General features: G+C 35.1%; 2 protein-coding genes across 3 annotated transcripts in view; one reads left to right on the top strand and one right to left on the bottom strand.

Annotated features, from left to right (window-relative positions):
- Positions 1–17,812, top strand: part of CREB1 (cAMP responsive element binding protein 1) — a gene marked incomplete at its 5' end in the record, with an annotated part of 32,777 nt that overhangs the window by 10,369 nt on the left and 4,596 nt on the right. For both annotated transcript variants that reach the window (XM_079710308.1, XM_079710307.1), the window contains 4 exons: positions 3,111–3,211; positions 7,322–7,464; positions 11,678–11,860; positions 13,994–14,144. In XM_079710308.1, the coding sequence (XP_079566434.1) occupies positions 3,111–3,211; positions 7,322–7,464; positions 11,678–11,860; positions 13,994–14,144 (578 nt within the window). The remainder of the gene's footprint in view (positions 1–3,110; positions 3,212–7,321; positions 7,465–11,677; positions 11,861–13,993; positions 14,145–17,812) is intronic.
- Positions 3,314–17,812, bottom strand: part of METTL21A (methyltransferase 21A, HSPA lysine) — a 43,939-nt gene continuing 29,440 nt past the window's right edge. The window contains exon 4 of the mRNA XM_079710309.1: positions 3,314–3,478. Coding sequence (XP_079566435.1) covers positions 3,315–3,478 — 164 coding nt within the window. The 3' untranslated portion in view covers position 3,314. The remainder of the gene's footprint in view (positions 3,479–17,812) is intronic.

Genomic DNA, 17,812 nt, shown 5'->3' with positions numbered 1-17,812 from the left:
ACATGCCGCGGAGTGGCTGGGCCCGTGAGCCATGGCTGCTGAGCCTGCGCGTCCGGAGCCTGTGCTCCGCAGCGGGAGAGGCCACAGCAGTGAGAGGCCCGCGTACCGCAAAAAAAAAAAGGACTTTTTTCCCCCCCTTATAAACAGGAGATATGGGTTTTTAACAAACTAAGAGAAAGTAGAGAAATACAGGTCTAAAACTTTACATGTACAGGTGGTGGTTTGGCTTTTTGAAAATTTCTTAACATATAAGTGGCCATGGTTAAAGACCTATTTAAGGAGCTCAGGAAGGGGTTAATAAGAGGTGACAGGAGGTGAGGACCAGAGGAAGGGGCTCTATTGTTGAAATGTGATGGTAGACTGTGATACTTACGATTGGGATATAATTTTTCATGTGGTTATTTTTAATAACCTAGTAAATATATATTAAGCTATTATTTATTATCAAAGGATTTTTGACATGATTTTTAATGGTCTTAGAAATGTGGGTTCAGTGGTTTTGGAGTTTTCTTGTTTTTTCATTTGTTTTTGGTTTTGGGGGTGTGGGGTTGGGGTTTTTTTAGCTTTTTGGTAGATAGTCCATAAGAGTTGACTTCCTAATTCTAAGTTCTCTCTGGATAGTATTCCCCCAAAGAGGAAATGTTACATTCATTATGTAGTATTGAATAGTTCTGAATTCCCTTTACATTTAAAAAGGTGCAGTACATATCACTGATATGTGGAATCTTAATAATACAAGAAACTAGTGAATATAACAAAAAAGAAAAAGACTCACAGATACAGAGAACAAACTGGTGGTTACCTGTGGGAAGGGGCAATATAGGAGTAGGGGACTAAGAGGTACAAACTATTATGTATAAAATAAGCTACAAGAATATATTGTTCAACACAGGGAATATAGCCAATATTTTATAATAACTAAGTGGAATATAGCCTTTAAAAATTGAGACTCACTGTACTGTACACCTGTAACATAATATTGTACAACAATCATACTTCAATTTTTTTTAAGTTGCAGTCACGACAGAGTGATAAGTTAATTCCTTTTGTATGAATTGACAAATTCTTTCAGATCAGAGGAATGGGGGGCTTTTTGTTCTACTGGGAGCAACAGATCCATTGAGTTTGGGGGAAAAATTAAGGGCCATATATTTAATAAGCAATGATAATTTATTTCATTTTAAAATTGTCCTATGGGTGGTTTATGTAGAGTGTTTTAAAATTGTTGTTTTAATGCTTTCAACTTGGGAAAGTGTGCCTAAGTCATTATGTATCCTTAAAAGAAGGTTGTAAGAATGAGGGTTAAGCAAAAAAAAGGCAGAGAGAACAATAGAGAAACTAAGGTTCTGAGAAGCATTAATGAGGGTAAACACTTGTCAGGATACTGTCCACTTTGAGTTCAGTCTTCTTGTTATTCCTCGAAATTCTGACTCTCTGCTAAGGCTGTTTCACAACTCATCACTCTACATCTATGAGAAAGTCTGTGCAGAGACTATGCTGAGTGGGCTAGTTAACAGCAGCTACAGATTAGTAGGAAATTGTTCTGGGTGCTCCTTTGGCAGTAACTATAGCATTATTACCCTGTAGAGAATCACAGACTAAATTCAGCATTGTCCATCTTTTTATCTGTCATTTCTGGATTCATTCAGTGTTACCTGTTAATTTTTAGGTCTATAAGACTATACCGCTTATACTTTAAAGTGTTTGGAGGGGCACATACATTACTTTATTATAGACATATTTTGTAAAGCATTACTAGATTTAGCAAATTTCATTTTAAAGTGAGTGTCTATCACAAAGCTCTGTGAAAATGAGTACCTGCTGTCCAGAACCCTTAGGCTCAGACCACATACTTGATTTCTCAAGTTCCTCTAAACGTGTTCATTCTTATTGCCATTGCCATAAATTTTGTTGGGGGAGCTAACCTACACTGACCCTTTTGCCTTGGCTAAATCTAGTTCTCACTCTGACAGCATCATGCTCACCTAGTTCAGGAAAGAGCAGGAGGCTCCTGCTAATTAGACTAGAGAAACTTGGCAGTATAAATTTGACAGACAAGCTTGCCTAGATGAGTGAACTTCTAGTCTAAAAATGGTCTAAAGACGTTCCTGGGTTGCTGCTTCTGACAAAACTGGTTTGAGATTGGAACCAACAGGATTTTGATGCTGGTAAGGATGTCTAGAACTGAGATGTCAAGTGTGACAGTGACTCCACTACTTCGTAGCTTTGTGACTTGGGTGAGTTACTTAAACTCTTTGTGCCTCAGTTCTTCCATCTGTAAAGTGGACATAATAATTGTACTTATCTAGCATGTAATGTTCCTGTAAGTATTAGTGAGTACTAAGTAATGTAATATATGTATATGCTTTAGCATAGCACCTGGCACATAGTAAATTCTCAATAAATGCTAGTTGCTCTTATTATCCCATGTAAAATCTGTATTCAACTTACCTTTATTACTTCTCGATCCAAGGATACTTTTCCAGAAATGCACAGGTCTTTACCTTGAAGTTTTGCTTAATAAAAATTGTAGAATGCCAACTTTGAAACGTGTCTATATGTAGCAGAGGGCTTCTTCCAAAATTGCTAGGAACAACCATCTGGAACATAGTTGAAGGACCACCGATCTTACTTGTACAATTGTAAATATATTCAAAACTATTTACCCAGTAGTTAAAGGAAAATATTTGTATAGTCACTAGACTTAATGGCCAATTATTTAGTTGTTTATTCTTTCTTTCATGTCGGAAACTTTATTTTACTTGGTAGTTTTGTTCTAACAACTGTAAGAAAACAACTGACAAGTAATATTGATACATCAGGGTTGATTACAAGAAGTCCTGAAAGAGATTAGGCTGGTTTTGACAAAAAAATTTTCTCAAAAGTTTGGTTTTGACAAAAAAATTTTAGGTCCTCTGACTTCTGTAGGATGAGTAAAGGGGAGAGGAAAGGGATGGTATGGTTGTCTCCCATAAAAACTGATTTTTTTTCTACTGAAGCATATATAAGGTTTATATATGTCCTTTTGTATTTCACTTTTTCTTAAAATTCATAAAAGTTTTATGAGAACTAAATTTGATTATCAAGATAAAGTTCTTCTTTATTTTCAGATTTCAACTATTGCAGAAAGTGAAGATTCACAGGAGTCAGTGGATAGTGTAACCGATTCCCAAAAACGAAGAGAAATTCTTTCAAGGAGGCCTTCATACAGGTATGGAAAATTAATAGTTAAAAGAACTTAGAATCAAAAGTATAAAGGTACCCTTATGTAGTTGCAGATGAAGAGATATCGGAAGGCCAATGAGCTGCTGGATTCAGGACCATACAGAGTACTTCTCTTCATCTTGAGTTGCTTCTCTCAAATAAGTAGAAGCTAACTGTACACAATAAGAGCACTTCTTACTCTGAACAGTCCTGGATAAACACTGATTTTTCTTTTTTTCTTCTGTTTTTGTAGACTTTGCTGGCTGCTGCTTTTCTGTTAAAAAGATTGGAATACATTTGATAAGGTTATAGCATTTTCTAGCTATATGTCAATTCTGAGGCTACACTACCTACTTCACAACACATTTCTTATGCCATGGTACTTAGCATGATAGCTGCTTGTTGATTTAATAGTTGTTCAGGGTGATATTTTGCTGATGTTCCCTAATTTTAGGGGCACCTTACTATAGTTTTGTGTTCAGCTACAAAAGTTGTGTAAATCCATGCCTTGCCTCCAAGATAGACCAAAACTGTTTCTAATAGTATGTAGAAATTGGCTCCATATTAAATATCTCCAGGAAGAGCAATTCCACAAATCTTCATAAGCTTACTTCAGAGTTTAATAAACTTCAAACTTATTCTTCCCTGCTTTAGCCTGAATTATTTCTATTTATATATATTTCTGTTTTTCAAAGGGATGTTGAAATTTTTTTTCCCACTTTCTTGGCTGCTAAGCTAGCCCTTTTCTCTATCCTTACAAATAAAGGACCCTAAATAAATACCAATAAATTGACTTTGAGGTCTTAAGAAATTCTGTGTTACCAAGTATGTGTTACCTTTATTTATACTCATAATTTTTTCAAAATATAGCTAGTTTTATCTTTTAACTTCGAAATATATCTCATGTTAGTATATAAGACATTTGATCCTGAAGCAGATTCAACCTGGTACTAAGAAACAAGCTACATGGCTTCTCTATATATAAACTCTAGGCAGATCTTAGCTGTAGACCTCATATGAGTTTTATGTTGAAAAAAAATCTTTTATTTGCCTTAATTGGCTTATAGTGTATGTCCCAGCAAAAATCATTATATAGCACTTCAGTTACGAATCAAATAAAAGATGCCTGAGACCACACATGTGTAGAGAAAGCGTTACTTTTATGAAAGATGATATCTTCCCTTATAATCAAACGTCCATAGTGGAGTATACCATTATTTTGCTTTTGGTTTATGAACTCTTGAAACCTAGCCTCTATGTCTTGATTATAACAAGATCTTTAACAAAATTCTTAGGATGTTTTTGTGAAGTTGGAGAAATGGGAATTAAATAATACACACTGGTTTTTATTGGAACAGCCCAGCTTTTATAGTGATCAGTTTTTACCCAGAGGAAATCCTTGAAGGGTTCTCACTTGCTCTCATGTGGCTTGGTATTTTTACCAGCAATTTAGCTAAAAACATAGAGGCCATGCTTACCAGATTTGCAAATGATAGAAACTAAAGGGCTAAGTACCCTCATAGGTGGTAGAATAAGAACCTTGAAAGATCATAGCAGCCAAGGGAAATAGATTGAAACAAATAGGATGAAATGTTGGTGATAACTGTAAAATTTCTGAGCTTGAGTTTAAAACAAAATCGATTATTCAAGTATAGGATTCTGGATTAAGAATTCATCTAAAAAATATAATTGTGCTCTTTAAATTACCATTGATTAGATGTGGTTGCCAAAAAAGCCAATACACTGTAAGGCTACATTGGTTTTAAAAAAAAAAACCTAGTGTCTAGATTAAGGGAGGGAATTAGAATTAATCCCACTGCTCAGACCACATTTGGAATACACTTTAAGAGAAAGTGAACTTTCTTAAGTGGAGAATGTCCAAGATGGTCTGGAGCAACAATTTGGAAAACTGGAAAAAAAGACTGAGAATGATCGCTGGCTTCGTGCAGAAGAGAAGTAGATTTATTTGTAGGTCTAGAAAAGTAGCTTTTAAACTTCTTTTAAACCACAATAAGGAATATATCTTTACAGTTCTCTCTTTCTTCATTATATATAGGTATATGTACACACACGTATATACCTATATATAGGGATCTGAAGCAAAAATTAATACAGAGCAATACTCATCCTTATCATGTGTGATGCTTAGCTGTTTTTTATTGTTTATGTTGGTTGTAACACGCTTAATTGTTTTCATGGCCCACATAGGGGTTATGACTTGAGTTTGGAAAACATTGCTCTAAAGACCAGTACTACTCAAGATATGGTCCACAGCCCAGACTGGTAAATCAGCATCTGGTTAGAAATGCAAATTTTCAGGCCCTTACCCCATACCTAATGAATTAGAATCTCTAGGGAGGGGACCCAGGAATCTATCTGTGTTTTAACATGCTCTTCAAGAGCTTCTTTTGTACACTGAAGTTTGAAAAACAAGTGTTCTAGAACAGTGATACCCAAATCATGATCTATTGACCAGCTGTCAGTTCCCAAGCTGTTTAAAATAGTTTTGTGTCTTGTTTGCAAAGAGAGAAGAGAAAAACATCCTTACAGTAAAAATAGAAGTTTACTAAATAAGAACAGGCAGATGTGGAAAAGAATGAGTAAGAAATTTTACAAATGAGAAATACAATCAGGGGAATTCTTTTTTTAAAAAAACAACTGTAAGAATGTTTCCGACAGTACCAATAAAGGTCATTACATACATAAATATATAAAAGCCAGTATTATTATAGTTTTACTTTGTAACTCCTCTTTTTCTCCCATGATTTGAAAGGCAAATGCATAAAACAATAATTATAAATCTGTTAATGAACGCACAAGGCATGAAGATGTAATTTGTTACAATAAGGGGGAAATTTTTGGTAGATGGTTAAGGCTAAGTTTCAAACTGGTTTGTTAGAAATTTAAGATTTCAAAAATAACTTGGGTTAGTATTTTTTCCCCTCTTCTGTGATTACGTTATTCATTTGAAATGTGGTAAGATTCATTTGTTTTTGTTTTCCATTTTAGAATTCTTCCCCCATCCTTGTTGATAATTAATTTCTTTCTTTGAATATGTAAAACATTAACATGGTTCCAAAAGTCAGAACTGTACATACACACACACACATACTCAGAAGTGTCCCTCCACCCATCCTTTTTCACTTCTTTCCCACCCACCCCCAGTAGATAACTAATCAAATTGAACTCCATCTAGTTTATCCTTTCTGACTTTTTTTCTTGAGCAGATGAACAGATACACAAATATTTTCTTATTTCACCTTCATTCGTATACAAAAGGTACCATGCTATATCCATTATGTGGATGAGCCATAGTTTATTCAACCATTCCCCTATATGTGAGCGTGGAGATTGTTTCTAGTCTTTTGCAGTTGCAGTCGATGCTGCCATGATTAATCCTATGCACATTTATTTTAAACTGTTGGAAGTATATTTTAAGGGTAAATTCCTGGAAGTAAGATTGCTGTGTAAACACATTTGGTTTCCCAAATTCCCTCCATAAGGGTTGTGCCAGTTTTATACTTCTAACAGCAATGTACAAGAGCATGTATTTTCTCACAGCTTTGCTAACAGAATATATTGTTATACTTTTTTTTTATTTTTACCAATCTGAGAGTTGAGAAGTTAAAAATCAGGTTTTTGGTCTTTTTTTTCCCTCAGTTTTCAAGAGTTATTTGTATGTTAGGGATATTGGACCTTTATCTGTAATATATGTGAGCATTTTCTCCTAGTATGTTTGATCATCTTTGACTTTATTTTTGGTGTTCTTTGCCATAAAAAAGGGTTTTTTTCCTGTAGTCAATTTTATTAATCTCTTCTTTAATTGCACCTGGATTTTGAATCATAGTCTTTCTTTATGTTCATTTTAAAGAGAAATGCATCTGTGTTTTTTCTAGTCCTCATATGGTTTTGACATGTGCATCCCTGATCCATTTTTAGTTTATTGTTTATTGTTGCAAATTTTATTGTTTATTATTGTAAATTTTTAAACTGTAAAATTTTTAAATTCTCTCTTAAGCACTCTCAGCTTTCTGCCAGTTTTCTGATCTTTTCCTCTTTGTATTTAGCCAGTAAATGTTACTTATATTTTAATTGATATAGTTCTCTATTTTTCTAGGAAAATTTTGAATGACTTATCTTCTGATGCACCAGGAGTGCCAAGGATTGAAGAAGAGAAGTCTGAAGAGGAGACTTCAGCACCTGCCATCACCACTGTAACGGTGCCAACTCCGATTTACCAAACTAGCAGTGGACAGTATAGTGAGTAATAGATATTTCTGTTTTGGAAAGTGCGATGAAAAACTAATGACTGCATTTTCCTTAAAGTAATCGTATAAGCGCCAGCTCTTTTCTAAACCTTGGTTGTCATTATTATATTTCCTTTACTTATATTATATGCAAAGTTTTGTAACAGAAGTATTTTCTTTCCTTCAGGGTTTAGTTAGGATTGCTCAGGTATGTAAGACCTTTAAATGGCCCTTTGTTTTGTGCAGATGCATGGAGAGTCTTACAAGTTTTTCAAACCACTGCTTGAAACTCTATATTTCAGTCCTCATATAGCATATGATGTTAATAGAAAACATGAGTTTTTCAGATAATCATTCTTTGATTATGTTTAAGGCCAAAAATGGTCTCATTATTTACCTATTTTAATAATTCATCTTTCTTTCTAAAAGTAGCATTTTTAAATCATATTGATGTTTCACGGTGGGGTGGAGAGGCTTGTTTGCAGTCTACCAGCACATTTAATTATTATTCCTTTTAAGATAAAAGGTAGTGTAGTGAATTGTAATAATGTGAGCATAAGGACTGCTGAAATTAAGAGGGCACTTTGCTTTTTGTCGCACAGAAAGCAAAGATTTCTTTTGCAAAGTTATCAAAGTTTCCATTTCTCTGATGTCTCTGACACTTAGGTCTCTCTTCTTATCTTTCACCTAAATCTGTTATAAAGAACTTTTGAGTTCTGCTTTTGTTTGATCAAAGGCATTTGTGTGAATGGTACCTTTTTCCTCTCTTTTCCCAATATCTTCTGGCCTCCCAAAGTGCCTCACACATTGATGTCTTCATTTTGATTTGTTCATTAAATCCAGTGCTACCCATTATATAGTTTTCCTCCCTCTCTTCCGTAATTACAAATTAAATGTGCACATTGAAACTCTTGCTGCATTGGTTTTCTAATGCCCTGGGGTAGTCTGTGTCAGAAATATGTATAAAAGTTTGACTCCCAAGTTCATAGTTTTCCAGTTACAGCTCAGCCTTGGTTTGTATAACTAATTGCATTCCAACTGAATTAAAAACAAGTAGCAGACTTTTTAGCTCAACCAAAGCTGAAACTTTCAATAGTAAGTAGAAGGCAGGCATTCCTGACTAAGCTTCTTGTCCATTCTGTAAGCTCATTAGAGTTCACTCATTCTTTTCTTTCTTAAGTTCTTTGTTGGCAGAAATAGATACTCTCTATATATGTGTATGTGTGTATTTTTTAGACTTATATCCAGATAATTTGAGTTATTCAAGGTGTGTGTTCTAAGACCTTGATACATGAACTTTTTTTTCTCCAACTTCAGCACGCTTGAGGGATACAGCACACTCCTGTTAGTAACAGAGATTCACTCACCACAGCAATTCTCACTTGAACTAGAAATAGAAAGCATGCTCTTTAGGAAAGAGGCATATCAAAATCTCAAATAGGAAAGAAAAGTTGAGGGAGGTGAAGCTGAGAAAAATAGATGTTTAATTTGGCAACTGACAGTTGCTAGTTTTAAAGGTTAATACTTTGAGATTTTAAAAGCCTTATACATTATCTTTATCCCTTATTCTCTCTGTATGTGCACATACGACCTTGATGGAACTGATTTAACATTATGTTCTTGATTGTCATTAAGAATCAGTATATCGGGCTTCCCTGGTAGCGCAGTGGTTGAGAGTCCGCCTGCTGATGCAGGGGACACGGGTTCGTGCCCCGGTCCGGGAAGATCCCACATGCTGTGGAGCGGCTGGGCTCGTGAGCCATGGCCGCTGAGCCTGTGCGTCCGGAGCCTGTGCTCCACAACGGGAGAGGCCACAACAGTGAGAGGCCCGCGTACCGCACAAAAAAAAATCAGTATAATGACCACTTACATATACAATATTTATATGTTTCTTAACTTACAAAAGAAATATATGGTTGTAAAAATTCAAATGGTAGAGGTTTATAGTATTAATAAAAAGTAAAAACCCTTTCCATCCCTCCCCATTAGAGTTTGGTATATATCCTTCCATTCTTTTTTATTCTGTTTATACATACACGTGTCATGTATTTTTATACAAGTGAGACCTACATTATTTATATACAATAGACAAATATATGCATATATAGTTATGTATGTAGTTTCTTTTAATAGCTACATTGTGTTTCACTGTATAAATATAACATTTATTTAAAAATCACACACACTGATGAATATTTAGGACATTTCTACTGTTTCAAACAATGCTACCTGAACATTCTTTTATATATATAGTATCCTGTCCTGTCAGTGGGGATAGCATCTAAAGACTGGAATTGTTGAAGCCAAGCCAGCCTGCCCAATTACCCTTCCCAGTGGCTACACCAATTTGTACTCCTTCAATAAATTGGTTTTTTTTTAAACTAATACTATTATTAGTTTTGTCCATTACTTGGTTCACAGTCCCTGATAATAAAGTCTTATTTGAGAGATATTTATTCTTAGTTAGAAAAACATGTTTTATTTCACTAACTGAAACTGTTTTCATTGTGGCTTCTCAGAATCTAAGCTGAGTTTGTTTAATTATACTCTTTTCCTTCTTCTAGATTTTGTGGTAGAATCATTATATATACCTAAAGATACATCAGTTGCTTGATTTCTATCTTTTTCTTGTTTTAATGAATTTAGTTTTATTGAAAGCTATCTTAAGTCCTTTTGGAATATGAAGTATATAAATAAATATTAAGAGAAAAGAAGTGTTTGATAGGCTCAGACTTCAGTTTTTCACTTTCATATATACATGATTTCATTTGATTTTTATAACAATTGTACTTAGTGGCTAGAACCAGATATTTTTATTTTTACAGAAGAGATAACAGATTCAAATAACAGTTTAGTGATGGAACTTGGACTAGAACCCAGATCTCCTGATTTCTAGTTTCCTTCTTTCCTCCCACCTTGAGTTCATTGGTATGTAGTCAAGAAGAAAGTTGTGTGCATTGAATACAGTGGAATTTGCTTATTAACTCTATTTGAGAAATTGTGGTTTGATTCTGTTAACCTGATTCTTTCAAGTTATCCTGAAGTATCCATCTCAGAATAGTTTTTACATATTCCTTTTTTCTCCTTGTCTAAGATAAGTAAAATTTATGGGATTAGCTAAAGTGGGTAGATTGTATATGCCAGTATCTTAATTTCCACAGGTATTATTTACTAAACCAAATCACAGCCATTAACTGTTATTATTTCTTGATTGAACAGTAAGTAATCCAGTTTTTCATACATAGATGACTCAGGATGTTAGTTACCCAGAGCTAGCTGACAGTTGATCCCAAACTAATTTCCTTCTAACAGACAAAAAGTAACATGCTCAAATCAGACATGTTGACTTAGTTAAAATCCATTATGCAATTTTATATGTAATATTGTGATTTTTAGTCCTTCTCTTTCTGGAAAACTTTAACAGGGAAAGTATCTTATTAACTTTTTCCATGTACTGTAGCATAAAGGTTAATTGAGGTTTTTTATAAAGTGAAATGTCTACTAGTATGAGCCAAATTTGATTCCTTTGTAACAGATAAATGACAAGTATGATTAATTCGTGAATAATCAACAGATCCTACATGAGAATGCTTGAATAGGTAACTTAGAAATAGCAGTAAAATATTTTTTTCTAAATGATGATCTTGGGCTCTAATTTTAAACTCCATGAGAGGTCTGTGATAATTAAGTTCCATAGGACGTTTCCGTTGTTTCATTGAGTGGACTTTTGTTATACTTTATGCATTGCTAACCAAGTTAGAGAACAGAATGCACTACTGAACTGCTTTATTAATCATGAATTAAATAATCATTTATTGGGTGCCTGTTACATGCCCATATCTGTGCTAATAAGTACATGAACGTAGAGAAGGAAAATATTATGTAGTTAATGCCAGAATAAAGGAAGTGTGGATTACAGAGTGGTACTTCTTCTGAACCAAGTAACTTCAAGTGGAATTTAACATTTTATCATTTTTTATTTGTTAACTGACATTACTATAAATTATAATGTGGTTCATAGAGTACGTTTGTATTCTTGAAATTGGATATAGGTTTCCTGAGCAGAAAGTTACTTGAGTATACAAAATCCTTCTTGGTGATGTTATTTGCTGTAATAATTTCTCCTAGATTATGTCTTGCAAATTATTCTGCTTTGAATTTAGTGTGTGTATAAGACTTACATGGTATTAATTAAACTTGTAACAATAAAATCCATTGGGTTTTAGTTGCCATTACCCAGGGAGGAGCAATACAGCTGGCTAACAATGGTACCGATGGGGTACAAGGCCTGCAGACATTAACCATGACCAATGCAGCTGCCACTCAGCCGGGTACTACCATCCTACAGTATGCACAGACCACTGATGGACAGCAGATCTTAGTGCCCAGCAACCAAGTTGTTGTTCAAGGTAAGAGAATTCAGAATTCACAGGTGTGTTAAATTCTTTGAAAAGTTAAAATTTTATAGACTCAGAAAAAGTAAGTATGATACTGCAAAGCACTATTAAAATATAGTTTATTTTTCTTCATTATAGATACTGTTTTCCATGAACTCTTCTTCCATTATTCCAATTGGACCAAATGTCATGGCATAAAAACAACTATTTTCAGTTTTAAAAATATAACATCTATCTTTAACACCTTTAACATTTGGATATAGGAGAAATGAGGTAGGTTAGAGGGAAAGACAATAAAATTAGGAGTTAAGAAAAGCTAGATTCTAAATCTAAATATATATAGATTCACTTTGTGACCTTGAGTAAGACCCAGCCTCCCTGGGCCTCATTTTTTTTCATGTGTCAAATGAAAAGTTGTACTAAATCACTGATAAGAATCTTTGGAGGTTCAAAATTCTGTTCCTCTGCTTTAAGTCAAAAGAAATTTACATCTTCATTTCTAAGATCATCATTTTTTATTTCAAAGGATAGCATTATATTCTGAAAAATCTTATACCAGTGTGCAAGTCTCCTGGTCTATGAGCAAAGGTAGTTAAATACATGGTGAATTACAGAAATAGCTTTTTTCTTTTTTTTTTTTTTTTTTTTTTTTTGCGGTACGCGGGCCTCTCAGTGTTGTGGCCTCTCCCGTTGCGGAGCACAGGCTCCGGACGCGCAGGCTCAGCGGCCATGGCTCACGGGCCCAGCCACTCCACGGCATGTGGGATCTTCCCGGACTGGGGCAGGAACCCGCATCGCCTGCATCGGCAGGCGGACTCTCAACCACTGCACCACCAGGGAAGCCCAGAAATAGCTTCTTTCTGTTTTGTTTTGTTTTGTTTTCTTCCTATTTGTTTCAGAAATCTTTATGGATGGGAGTTGACCATTTTTCTTTGAATTCACTTGAATATTTTAAGAATATGATTTATGCCACATTTAAAATTTGCATAAGGAAATAATAATAAATCTGTTTCTAAAAATATTTTTATTAAAAATGTTTTGCCTCTGTTAGGTAATGACAGATGTGCCCCTTCACCATGGATGATTAATTTTGAATAATTCTAAAACACCAACTAGAGAGTCATAATTTATTTAAAGGGCCCTAATGTATTTACAGAATATTTTCTGTTACTAAACAAATAATATTTGAAGAAGATAATATTTTGCTTATTAATGGGAGTAAAACACCTTTTCACTTTACATGCAGGTACTCAAAAATTGTAAAGCAGGATGTCAGTGAATTTGAATTCTGAACGTCAGTTTGAAGATGGTAACATGTTTAGTATATAAATCTTTTCCACTCAAACTACACATTTTAATTGATATTAATAACAAATATGGATGATTTTATAAAGAGCTTCAAATTCTCTCAGATAATGTTAGGTTTCTTATTCCTAGGAGGGCATATTATTAAGCTGTTTTTAGAAGCGATTTGACAAATAGAGACTGTTTTTCTTTTTACAAATGATGGATCATTTAGTTAGAAAAATAAAACTTCAATTTGTTTAGCCGTTATCATTTACATTAAAACAATGCTTACAAGTAATATAATTGGCATCAAACGGTACACTTTTTCATACTTTGTTTTGTTACAATTAGGAATTTATAATAGTTGACCATTATGCTTTATTTTCTTTTCCATTTTGCTATTTTATGAAAAATCATGGTCGTTTTTATGTCGTGGCAAGAGTCTACTTGAAATTTTTTAATATGAATTTACCAATATCAAAGGAAGACATTGAGGACTATACTCTATCTAGGAAGATCATCCAAGCTGTGCCCCACTTACCTTTTAGACTTAAGGTTGGTAAGCATGTTAACAACAGAATAGAACTACATTCCAGTGAAAGATAAATATAAGACCCAGCAGACATAAGTCAAGACCTCTTTCATCCAAGTGACTATACTAATAAATACATTAAATTGGGAATTAATTTCTGAATAATGTCCCAAAGAGTGCTGATTCTTTCAACATTTTAGTCAGAATCATCTGTTCCTTTTTTTCCTTTTAATCCAAAATATATGTTTAGATTGATGATTGACACGTAGTTTACCAAGTCACAGTGCTTCAGCGTCTTACACCATGCTCACTATTTTTCTTTTCAGCTGCCTCTGGAGATGTACAAACATACCAGATTCGCACAGCACCCACTAGCACCATTGCCCCTGGAGTTGTTATGGCGTCCTCCCCAGCACTTCCTACACAGCCTGCTGAAGAAGCAGCACGAAAGAGAGAGGTTCGCCTCATGAAGAACAGGTACGTACATTGCTTTTACTTACATTGTCATAGGTCAGGCATATCTTCAGATTCTGCCAGATGTGTGTCTTTAGCATCTGCTGACAATAGGATCTTTGCATTGAGGTATTTTTCTGGTAAAATTGATGGATCTTGCTAAAACTTCTTTATTTAGCTTCTCATAAGCTGCACTTATGAGATGGCTAATGGGATTATGGGTCCATCTTTGATGATAGAGTAGTTTTCTTTCGTGCAATTTCCCCATGGGAGATTTAACGCACAACTTTGCTATGTTTTCACTATTGCTTCAACCAACTAACTAGGTTATTTAAAAATTGTTTCTTTTCATGAGTAGTATTGTTAAGATTAAGAGTTTCATGTATATATATATTAAAATTAAGTGTTGTTTTATTTATATTAAATGTATTTGTAATAAGGTAAATGTATGATGGCCAATCTAAGTTTTAATGCATATTATCTTTACTCAAAATAATAACAATTTAACACCTAAATATTCTTCAAAAATAGATTAATGCCGAGAATATCTTATTATTCTTGACAAAAATCTTAAAATAGAACTAGTCTTCAACAATGAAAATGCTACATATCGAAAATTTATTAAATGTGGGAAAGTTATTCCCATAAAGTAAATTCATAGCTGTAAATGGCTTTGTCATCAAAAAAAAGTAATAAAAATTTTTATTTACTTATATTTACCTTAGTATTTTTATTTATTTAGCTTAGGATTTAAATATTTAGCTTAAGATATAGAAATGACCTAAGACAAACCAAAGTAAATGAAAATAAAGATATTAAAAGTTTGAAACAGTGAAAATATTCCACTGCTTTTCACCTCAAGATTCTTCAAATGCTATGATAAAGTGAAAGAAACATAGAGGTTGAACTTAGAGGATGTGGATTCAAGTCCTAGATCTACCCCTTTTGCTGTGACTTTAGAAGAACATAACCTTCTAAATCTCAGTTTTCTCCTTTGTAAAACAGGATCCCACTACCCACCCAGAGGGTTGCTCTGTGGGTCAAATATGTGGGTCAAGTAAGATAATTCCTTTGAAAGCACTTTGTAACTGCAGTGCTCTGTTGAAGTGTCTGTTTTTGTGCAATTTCATGTTCCAGCTTAGATCAACCTCTTTCATTCCTAAAATATTCCTAGCTGTTACAGAATGTTGGTGAATTACACCTAGGCAGAAACGGCACAGTTTTTTCCGGATTATTAGGAAAAGAGTTGGAAACAAGCTGAGGAACTTATTTCATTTGTGCTCCATCAATCTGTGATTTTAAGTATTTAAGCTACAATAATAAACAGAAGCATAAAAGTTGTGTTCATATTTAAATGTATTTTAAAATATAAATTAAACTGTGTTTAAACTTTTTTAATGTTTGTAAGGAAATGTATAAGTAACCCTTTTGAAAATCAGAAGCAAGTCTGATTTAGAAAGTCTCAAGTAAAGGCTAGGTTATAAAGTTTAAGACAACAGCATTTACTAAAGAAACCAGTTCTCAGCAGACACAACAGAGCAGTCAGGTAAAAAATACATCTCTTGATTATGAAAGCAACAAAGGACTTCAGATCATGTCTGTGTAGTTTGGCTCTATGGAACAAACATTTCCCCTTACACAGAAATCACTTAAGAAGCAGCTTAATTGTAGTGGGTGAGGAGGCAGCACTACAGCTTCTTGTCTGCTCTGATGTATAGAGGGTTGCCCATTTATGAAAGCACATTAATTTGACAGGCATACCAAATTCTCCTCTTCCTCTATTCGTGCGATTTATGATTCCCACCCCCACCCCCACACACACACACCAGGCACGTACACACCAAGCTGGGGACAGGGAACACATAGCTACAGTTCTTAACAACCTCTGCTTGCCTGAGATATTCAGGGAAGCCACCTGACTTACTGTGAACTCTTTAATAAAATACTTTGGCTTGGATTTAATTTCACTATAAGGAAACTTCCCATTGACTCTGGTATAGTTCCTTTTCCCTTTATTCCCAGATATCTGCTGCTTCTACTTTTTCAACTTCCATTCACTAGAATCTGGCTTCTGTGCCCACCATACCACTCCAGTGTCTATAAAAAGGTACAGATACCTTCCCATTTGGCAAATCTAGTATTCTCTTTTCATTTCATTTTACCTTTACTGGGAGTATTTGACACTTTTGACTGCTCATTTCTCTAAACTCTTCTTTGGCTTACTCACCTGGTTTTCTGACTACTTTTCAAATTTTCCCTTGAAACTTTCATCCATACCTATGTATTTCAGGCATCACCTATATGTTGATACCACCTAACTATATATATTCCGGCTTTGACCTTTCCCTTGAGATATTATTTATTTAGGTCCTGGTATGTGCTGGACACGATACCTCATTTCTTTACATATTTTATTAGTTCTGCCCACAATGAGAGAGAAGCTTATGTCCACTTTACAGAGGAGATATGGTTCAGAAAGAAGGTAAATATTTTGCCAAAGGTCACACCTTTTAAAAAAAATGGGTAGAACTCAGATATGAGCCTTGCTCTGGCACCAAAGCCTGTGCACCTGCTACCTGTCAGATTCAACCATCATCTCCTGCTCTGCCACTCAGACCAGAACACATGGCAGTGTGCTGGAGGTACGTAGCACCAAGAGGGAAATGTGGAATGCTTTCCTTGAATATTTATTTGGCTCAAAAATTTGAGAGAAAAAACATTTTTAAGGTAAACTTAAAGATATAATTCACACCAGCAGCAGTTGCTATGGACTGTGCTCTCATATTTAGTTTCCTCTGCCATTATGGTTACTTAGGTGGAAAAGTTAGAGGAGCACTCTCCTCCTGAACGTATTCACTAGGATAAATGTCCCTATGTGCCTCAAACACAGCCTGTCTTCTAAACTTGATAAGAAAAAGTTGTGGGCTTCCCTGGTGGCGCAGTGGTTGAGAATCTGCCTGCTAATGCAGGGGACACAGGTTCGAGCCCTGGTCTGGGAGGATCCCACATGCCGCGGAGCAACTAGGCCCATGAGCCACAACTACTGAGCCTGCGCGTCTGGAGCCTGTGCTCTGCAACAAGGGAGGCTGCGATAGTGAGAGGCCCGCGCCCCACGATGAAGAGTGGCCCCCGCTTGCCACAACTAGAGAAAGCCCTCGCACAGAAACAAAGACGCAACACAGCAAAAATAAATAAATTAATTAAAAGTTAGGACTTCAACATATTCATTAAAAAAAAGAAAAGAAAAAGTTGTGATTCCCCAAATTCTATAACATTCAAATTGCCATTTACTCAAAAATGAAGATAGGGCTTCCCTGGTGGTGCAGTGGTTGAGAGTCCGCCTGCCAATGCAGGGGACACGGGTTCGTGCCCCAGTCTGGGAAGATCCCACATGCCGCGGAGCCTGTGCATCCTCCGGAGCCTGTGCTCCACAATGGGAGAGGCCACAACAGTGAGAGGCCTGCATACCGCAAAAAAAAAAAAAAAAAAAAAGAAATGAAGATAAGTGGTAAATGTTCTAAAAGAAAGTATAGATGGTTACATTAATTTGTGTTGCTGCAGTAACAAAAAATAATAAAATCTCAGTGTCTTAGAACAACAGGGACTTCCCTGGTGGCTCAGTGGTTAAGAATCCACCTGCCAATGCAAGGGACATGGGTTTGATCCCTGGTCCGGGAAGATCCCACGTGCCG

The sequence above is a fragment of the Hyperoodon ampullatus genome (genome assembly GCF_949752795.1).
Source record: "Hyperoodon ampullatus genome assembly, chromosome: 8".
Classification (NCBI taxonomy): Eukaryota; Metazoa; Chordata; class Mammalia; order Artiodactyla; family Ziphiidae; genus Hyperoodon; species Hyperoodon ampullatus.
This window is presented reverse-complemented; position numbering and strand designations above follow the sequence as displayed.